Raw genomic sequence first — 8,643 nt, 5'->3', positions numbered from 1 at the left:
AGTCCCTTAGCTGTTCCTCATAAGACATTCGCTCCATACCAGGCAACATCCTACTAAATCTTATATGAATCCTTTCCAAAGCTTCCACATCCTTCCTATAATGCGGTGTCCAGAACTGTATGCAATATTCAGGAGTCTTGTTTGCAAACACAGAATCTCCTGGCTACTTTCTCATCATTGAATATGCTTTCACTATTGCCCTCCTATTCTCTCCCATTCCCTTCTAAGTCACAGAGCCACGCTCATTACCAGGCACATGGCCGCTCTGAGCTTCCTCGGGCAGGTCGTCCCCCAACAGTATATAAAATGGCATACTCATATTTGAGGGGAGCAGCCCGAGGGGCTCTGTACAGTAACTGCCTTTCATTCTTCTGACGGTCGCCCAGCTACTGTTAAATGTAACATAGGTATGACTACCTTCATATAATTCCTTTCTATCACCCCCTTAGCCTCCCAAATGATCCGAAGTTCATCCAGCTCCAGCTCCAGGATGTAGTGGTGGGAGGACGTTACAGAGATAGGGAGGGGTAGGGGCCTGCAGGGTGCTACAGAGGGAGAGAGGAATGTAAGCGCTGGAGAAGGATACAATGATTGGGACGGGGTCAGGGGCTGGAGGAGCTTGCAGAGATAGGAAGGAGTGTAGGGGCTGGAGGCGGTTACTGAGATAGAGAGAGGTGTAGAGGCTGGAGGCGATTACATCGATAGGGAGGTGGTGTAGGGGACTGGATGAGGTGAGAGATAGGAGGGTTTGTAACGACTGTGTAAGGTGACAGAGATAGTGAGTGTTGTAGGCTGTTAGAGGAGGTAACTGAAAAAGGAAGAGTGTGCAGGTGACTGGCGGAGGTTACACAGATATGGATGTGTCGGGACCAGATGAGGTTGCATCAATCGGGACATGTGCAGAGACAGGGAGAGGGTATAGGGGCTGGAGGACGTTACAAAGATAGGGAGGATATGTCGGGGCTAGAGGAGGTGACAGAGATAGGGAGAGTGTATAGGGATCAGAGGACCTTACAGAGATATGGAGGGGTTGTAGGAGGTGGAGGAGGAGACAGAGATAGGGTGGGTGTGTAAGGGCATGACGCAGTTACAGAAATTGCGAGAAGTGTCCTTTTTGGAGAAATTTATAAGTATAGGGAGGAATGTTGAGGCAGAAGGGGATTGCAGAGACGTACAGGCTGCATAGATTAGTGGAGGTTACAGTGACTGGGAAGGGTCAAAGTCGTGGAGTCATAAATTGTTATAACACAAATACACTCCTTTCCACATGTACTAGTCCATGCCGACCAAAATGTGTATCTTCGCAAACCCCATTTCTCTGCACTTGCCCCATATCCTTCTAATCCTTTCCTATACACGTATTTGTCCAACTGCCTTTAAAATGTTTTTAATGTATCAGCCTCAACCACTTCCGCTGGCATCTCAATCCACATGCATACCACCATATGTGTAAAAAAGGTGCCCCTCAGGTTCCCGTTCATTTTTGTTCCTCTAATCTTAAACTGATGCCCTCCAGTCCTTGATACCCCAAACATGGGAAAAAGACTGAGAGCATTCACTCTATCCATGCCTCTCATGATCTTAGAGATATCTATAAGGTATCTACTAAATCTCCTATGCTCCAAAGAAAAGAAAGCCCGAGCTGCATAGAATCCTTTCAGTGTTGTAACATGGCATTTGGCCCAACAAGTTGACACCAACATTCCAAAGAGTAATCAGTCCTGACTCATTCCACTACATTTACCCAGGATTAATGCACCAGCCCTACACATTGCTGAACACTATTGGCAATTTAGCATGATCAATTGACCTGACCTACACATCTTTGCATTGTGAAATGAAACCAAACCCGCAGAGGAAATCCACAGAGACACGGGAAGAAAGTGCAAACTACACTTAAACAGTCAACAGAAGCTGGAATGGAGGCCGGGTCCCAGGTGCTATCAGGCAGCAGTGCTAACCACTGAACTGCCGTGCCGCCCAGCTTGCCCAACCTCTTCCTACAACTCCGACAATTGAGTGCAGGCAACATCCTTGTAAATCTCTAAAACACAAGGTGACCAAAACTGAACACAATCCTCCAAGTGCAGCCTCATCAATGTCCTGTATGACTGCAACATAACTGCCCAACCTCTATGCCCAATGCCCTGACTGGTGAAGGCCAGTGTGCCAAAAGCCTTCTTCACTGCCCTGTCTACGTGTGACTCCATTTTCAGAGACCCATGCACCTGAACTCACAGATTCCTTTGTTTGACGACATTCCTGAAGGCCCTATCATTCAACATGAAACCCCTACCTTGATTTAACTTTCCAAAGTGCAAGATCTCATATTTATCTATTTTGGCTCCATTTGCTGTTCTCGGCGCACTTCCCCAGCTGATCAAGGTCATGCCGCAATTTCTGGTAACCGTTCTCACTGCCCACGATAACGCCTATTTTCATGTCACCAGCCTTGTAACATGCCTTGTATATTCCCATCTAAAATCATTGCTATAGATAACAAACAGCAATGGGCCCAGCATCGATCCCTGTGGCACCCCCCTCACCCTCGTGACATGCCTCCAGTCCAACAAGCACCCTTCCACTATTACCCTCTGCTTTCTACCATCAAGCCAATTTTGTATCTAACTTGCCAGCTCCCATTGCATTCCATGCGATCTAACCATTCATAACAGTCTACCATGTGGAACATTATCAACGGCCTTACTGAAATCCATATGGACTATGTCTACCACCCTGCCCTTGCCACCCTTTCCAGTCACTTCAGCAAATAACTCTAACAAATTTGATCTCCCATTCACAAAGCCATACTGACTACTCATAATCAAACCCTGTATTTCCACGTGCATATACAACTTATCCCTCGGAGTCTTCTCAAGTAATTTACCCACCACAGATTTTAAGCTTACTGGTCGACAGCTCCCAGGTTTTACTTTCCAACCTTTCTTGAAAAATTGCACAACTTTTGCTGCCATTTAGTCTTCTGGGATATGACCCGTGGCTAACAATGCTGCACAAATATCAGCCAGGGCCCCCACAATTCCCTTCCATATCCTCTATCAGTGTTCTTGGATATATCTTTTCAGAACCAGGAGATTTATCCACCTTCATATATTCTAATTCATCCATCACATTCTCTATTGTGATATGCATTGTCCCCAAGATATCATCACAAACTTCCCAAAGATCCCCAGTCTTTCTCCATGGTAAACACAAAGAAGAAATATTCTTGAGAATCTTGTCCATCTCCTTGAAGTCTACACATACTTGTCCACTTTGGTCCCCGGGGGACCTATTCTCTCTGTAGTTATTCTTGTTCATTTAATGCAGTTATCGAGCCTCTTTGGATTCACTCTCATCTTCACAGCCAAGGCTATCTTGTGCCCCATTTTCGCCTTCCTGACCTGCTTCTTAAGTAAACTTCTATCTTCTCTGTTTTCCTCCAGGGATTCCCTTGATTCTTGTTCCTTGTACCTGAGATATGCCTCCTTATCTTTCCAGCCAAAGACTCAAAAATCAGTCAAAAATCATACACCAAGCTTTTGTTCAACAAGTTTCTTTAGAAGTGCAAGCTTTCAGAGAGCTGCGTCTTCATCAGGTAGCTACTCAGGCAAGATCACAGAATTTAAAGTTAAAGCGCAAAACGTCATACAACTGATGCAATTTCGTGATCTTTTACTAAAATCCTGTATCCTATGATTCTACTACATAACTGATGAAGGAGAAGCGCTTTGACAGCCGTACTTCCATATATACCTTTTTAATGATAACCTGGTGTTGTGTGATTTTGAACCTTGTTCAGTCCAGCCCCGGCATCTCCACGTCATGGCCAATATCTCTTATCATTCCTGGTTCACCATTCCTGCCAACCTTGCCGTTCACCCTCACAGGAACATATAGCCATTCAACTCTAGCTATCTCACTTTTAAAGGCTGCTCCCTTGCCAAACGTCCCTTGGCCTGCAAAGAAAAGCTACTCCATTCAGTCAAGGCTAATCAAGGCAAACACTAATTCCATCAAATTTCACCCTACCCCAATTTAGAACTTGAACCTATGGACCACTTTGTGCCTCTCTATAACTATTTTAAAATTAGTTGAACTATGGTCACTGGTCCCTAAGTGCTCCCTCACCTCCGCCATCTGTCCAGCCAATTTCCCAGGGGTAGGTCGAGTTTAAACCCCTTCTAGAGTTTGATCCTCTATATACTGCTTGTGGAAACTACTGAATGCATTGAATATTACACCCAACCTTAACCCTGAACGCTCTGGCAGTACCAGTCCATGTTAGGAAAACTAAAATCCCCTAATATGCTCCTGCATGTCTCCCCAGTCGCCCTGTATATTTGTTCCTCTAATTCCCGTTGACTATTTAAGGGCCTATAATACAGCCCCAATAACGTCACCATATCCTTCTTATTTCTTAATTCCACCCACAGAGCCTCACTGGATGATCTTTCAGTTATTTCATCTCTTGACGACTGCTGTAATACTACTCGCCTTAATCATAAATGCAACTCCACCTCTTCTTCTTCCACCACCTCTGTCCAACCTAGACCACATGTACCCTGGTTCATTAAACTGCCAGTCCTGGCACTCTGTTAGTCATGTTTCTGTTATAGGTGTAATATCTCACGCAGTCCTAGTCTGCACTCTGAGTTCATCGGCCTTACCTGTCAGCCCTTTTGCTTTGAAATAAATGTGATTTAATCCAATAGTAATCCTTACTCCCGGTCATGTTCCAGCCAGACCTCTCTTTTCAACGTAATATTTCTGACTACTGTATCTCCTTCTCACCTCGCTCTTCCCTCCCTGCTGTTGAAGATCTGTCGCTCTGCCAATCCAATTTAAACCATCCCTTGCAGCACTAGCAAACCTGGCCGCCAAAATATCGGTCCCACTCCAGTTCATGTCCAATGTGTCCATCTCTACTCAAGAAATGACGCAAATAGGCTAAAGGCCTGAACCCCTGTCCCCTGCACCAATGATTAACCAGCTACACATCTGCCACATCATCCAGAGATTTTCATCAATTAGGTCCTAGTTTTTAACATTTCTCCTAGTTCTTTATAATCAATCTGCAGGACCTCATCCCTATTGCAACCTATGTCACTCTTACCAATGTGCACAACGACTTCTGAGTGCTCACCCTCCGCCTTGAGAAATCTCTGCAGCCTCTCTGGGACATCCTGGGAGACTGCGCATCATCCTGAATTCGTATTTGAGGTTACAAATCCTGTATCTGTTCCCCTAACTATGGAGTCCTCTACCTCTAAGACCCTATTCACCTTTACCCATTACTACTGTGCCCCAGAGCCAGTCATGACGCCCCTGAACTGTGTAGTGCTGCCTTCACCTGAACGGTCATCCCGCACCCCCCCCCCCCCCCAACAGTTATGCAAAATGATATATTTGTTTTTGAAGGGAACAGGAGACAATTTCTGCATTCGCTGCCCACTCACATTGTCTTTCCTGGTGGTCACTCAGTTACTCTCTACCTGCACCTTAGATGCAGTCCCCTCACTAAAACCCTGATCTGAGTGCATTCAGCTCCAACTTCAGCTCCATAAATGGTCTCTCAGAGCTGCAGTTGGGTGCACTTCCCACACGTGTAGTCACCATGGACGATGGAAGTGTCCCTGAGTTCCCACATTCTGCAGGAGGAATATGTCTCTGCCCTAATTCCATTGCAACTGCAGTAAAACTCAAGAGGAGAGGTAAAAGGACTCTACCTGAGTTTACCTCTCCTTTTTGCTGAGGCACTGCTCTACGAAACGTTTCCAGCCGAAGCCTTACTACGTACTCTGCTGTAACATATTTTGCAATTGCAATTCTCAAAATCCTTTCACTTTTTCATTGGTGAGAATAGGAAAACAGACAAACATGGCGCGTTTTCTCTTCTTGCTCAATGTCCTCACTCTAGAGCACCAACCAGTGGCCAGCATTTGTCCTCCCTTTGTGACACTGGATGTGGGGATTTGCAGTTCCTGACCTTAACAGGTAGAATTGACAAAATGTAACTTGGCAATTGCATTACCCTGCCACAGAAAATGCGCAGTAGAAATAGACAGTTTTCACAGCTCTGGTGTTGCCTACTTCTGCACTTTCTGGACATTGTCATCACCCCACCATGTCTGTGCTTCCAGTGGCAGCGCTGGGTGGAAATTCATCAACCTGCAATCCCACTCGCTGACCATCTGGTGACGCTGCCGAGCACGACGTGTTGACATAGTTATCAATCAAACAACACCAGGTTATAGTGATTTAGTGTTTGGGCCTGAAGCACCTCTTCACACCAGGCCGACGATGACCTGTGTAGGGATTGTCCTGATGTAGCATGGACTGGAAGATGTCATAGAGATAGGGAGGCTGGAGAAGGTTACAGAGATTGGAAGCAGCTGTAGGAACTGTAAGAGAGTACAGAGTGAGACGTAGGGGTGCAAGGCCTGGAGGAGGTTGCAGAGATAGTATGGGGTGTAGAGGCTGGAGGAGTCTATATGGATAAGGGAGGGGGTGTTGAAACTGGCAGTGTTCACAGTGATAATAAGTGGATGTAAGGATTGATTGAGGAGCATAAAGCTCCCTCTTCCCTGTCTGTATTAAGCATTTCCTGGGGCCTGTGGTGAGTTCCGTGTTTTCCCTGACTCTCTCTCTCTCACACACACTCTCTGTCTCTCCTCACTACACAGCTCACAGCTATGGGCCTCCCATTCTCTGATCCGGGTTTCAGCCTCCCGGATGTTACTCTTGTTGGGCTGTACTCTCCATCCATCGGGTATCTGGCCTGGCGCAGGCTGACGGACACAGAGCGCCTTTCTGAAACCTACCGGGCCTACAGCCTTCAGCTGGAGTACTTGCAGCTGGTGCTGGACGACCTTCAGACCTTGGGACTAGGACAGGGCCCCAGTCAGCTGACTGAGCAGCTCACCTTCACCCGGACCCAGCTCCAGAGTCTCGTGTCCAACCTGCGCTCTCTGCTGGAGGCATTGGCTCAGCCGCTGCCCATCATCGACAAGCCCCTGGACTCTGAGGCCAATGGGGCCTCTGACTTCAAGAGGAAGCTACGGGGCTACTTTGTCTGCAGGGAGTATGCCCACTGGGTCAAGCGCACACTGAGGGATTTCACACTTCTCTCGGACAGGTTCCCAGCCTGATGGGATGGGGACAGATTTCTCCCACCCATTGCTCTCTCTCCCCCAACTCGGAACACTGGCGTGGGGTGAGTGGATGCGCGCTTTGTCTTCTTGCTCAATGTCCTCAATCTAGACGGCCACCTATTGGCCAGCATTTGCACTACCTTTGTGACAGTTGATTTGCAGTTGCTGACTTTAACAGGTAGAATTTACCAAATGTAACATGGCAATTTACTATGCCACAGAAAATGAACAGTAGAAATAGACAGATTTCACAGCTCAGGTGTTGCCTATTCCCGTGCTTTCCATGTATTGTCAGCACCCAAACATATCTGCATTTCTATGGTGATGCTGGGTGAAAATTCGTCGCACTGCAATCCCACCCGCTGACCATCTGGTGGAGCTGCCAATCGTGACGTGTTTACAAAGTTAAAAATAAAAAGAAACAGGTTATAGTTTAACAGCTTGATCATCTACCTGATGAAAAAGAGCGCCTTGAAAGTTAATGGTTTCAAATAAACCTGTTAGCTATAACCTATGTTGTGTAACTTTGTCCACCCCAATCCAACACAAACATATTCAATTCATGTTTACATAGCAAATTCCTCTTTCAAACGTTTGAGGTAGAATTGAGGCTGTAAGTGTCAAAGGGTTTAACATTTCTTTCGTTGTAGACACTGAGAATATATTTGTAATATTTAAATAGCTCTGTTTTCTATCTTTTTAAAAAAATTATGCTTATTTATATGAAGGGTTTGTCCGTTATATTTTTGCAATGTAATTTATTCTAAGTTAAGCATTACATTGTTTAAGTTACAGCTTTAAGTTGTAAATTGATATTGTGAAGGCAAATACGACTTAAAAAGAGATTTACAGAAATGTCAATAAAAATATATTTCGAACACAGGTGGCTGTCAATGCGCAAATCTTGTAAATTATGAATTTAAAGATAGGTGCACGCACTCACATTCTCTATCACACATGCACACACATTCATCTCACAGTCCTTATTACCTTTCCTAAGGTACTGGTTGAAATGTCCTCACTGTACTTCAATAGAAGTTTAACCAATCTCCTATACAATCGAAGCAAGATCCCACCAATCCTGAACTCAAATACTTTTGTGGTAAAAGCTAACACTGCATTAGCCTTCGTAATAACTTGGTATATCCTGGGGGTTACCTTCAGTCACTGATTGACAAAGGGAGGCAATAGCTCAGTGGTACTATCAGGAGACTATGCATCCAGAAATCTGGTCAAATTCTGGTAACCATGGTCTTAATCTCGCTATGGCAGATTGTGGAACATCAACTCATTAACAATCAAGCAACGAGAGAGGGATCTCAGAGATGCCAGTCAGTGTGCAGGCAGTGGACTGCGAGATACCAGCCAGTGTAAGAGAGGCAAGATTGACAGACCCCAGTCAGTGAACACATACTTCCCTGTTAAACAGAGTGGACGAGGAGACAACAATCAATGTAAGAGTAGGGACTGAAAGACATAATTCAGCGTG

The 8,643-nt window shown here is 45.5% G+C and overlaps 1 protein-coding gene across 1 annotated transcript; it reads left to right on the top strand.

Annotated features, from left to right (window-relative positions):
* Nucleotides 1-6,674: 6,674 nt before the first annotated feature.
* LOC140470508 (cardiotrophin-2-like) lies at nt 6,675-7,151 on the top strand (the record flags this gene model as incomplete). Its single annotated transcript, XM_072566615.1, has 1 exon — nt 6,675-7,151. A coding segment is annotated over one exon (477 nt), but the record flags the coding sequence as incomplete, so codon positions are not given.
* Between the last annotated feature and the right edge of the window lie 1,492 nt (nt 7,152-8,643).

The sequence above is a fragment of the Chiloscyllium punctatum genome, chromosome 51 (genome assembly GCF_047496795.1).
Source record: "Chiloscyllium punctatum isolate Juve2018m chromosome 51, sChiPun1.3, whole genome shotgun sequence".
In the NCBI taxonomy this organism is placed as follows: Eukaryota; Metazoa; Chordata; class Chondrichthyes; order Orectolobiformes; family Hemiscylliidae; genus Chiloscyllium; species Chiloscyllium punctatum.
The sequence above is the reverse complement of the archived record's forward strand: the minus strand, read 5'-3'. Positions and strand labels throughout refer to the sequence as shown.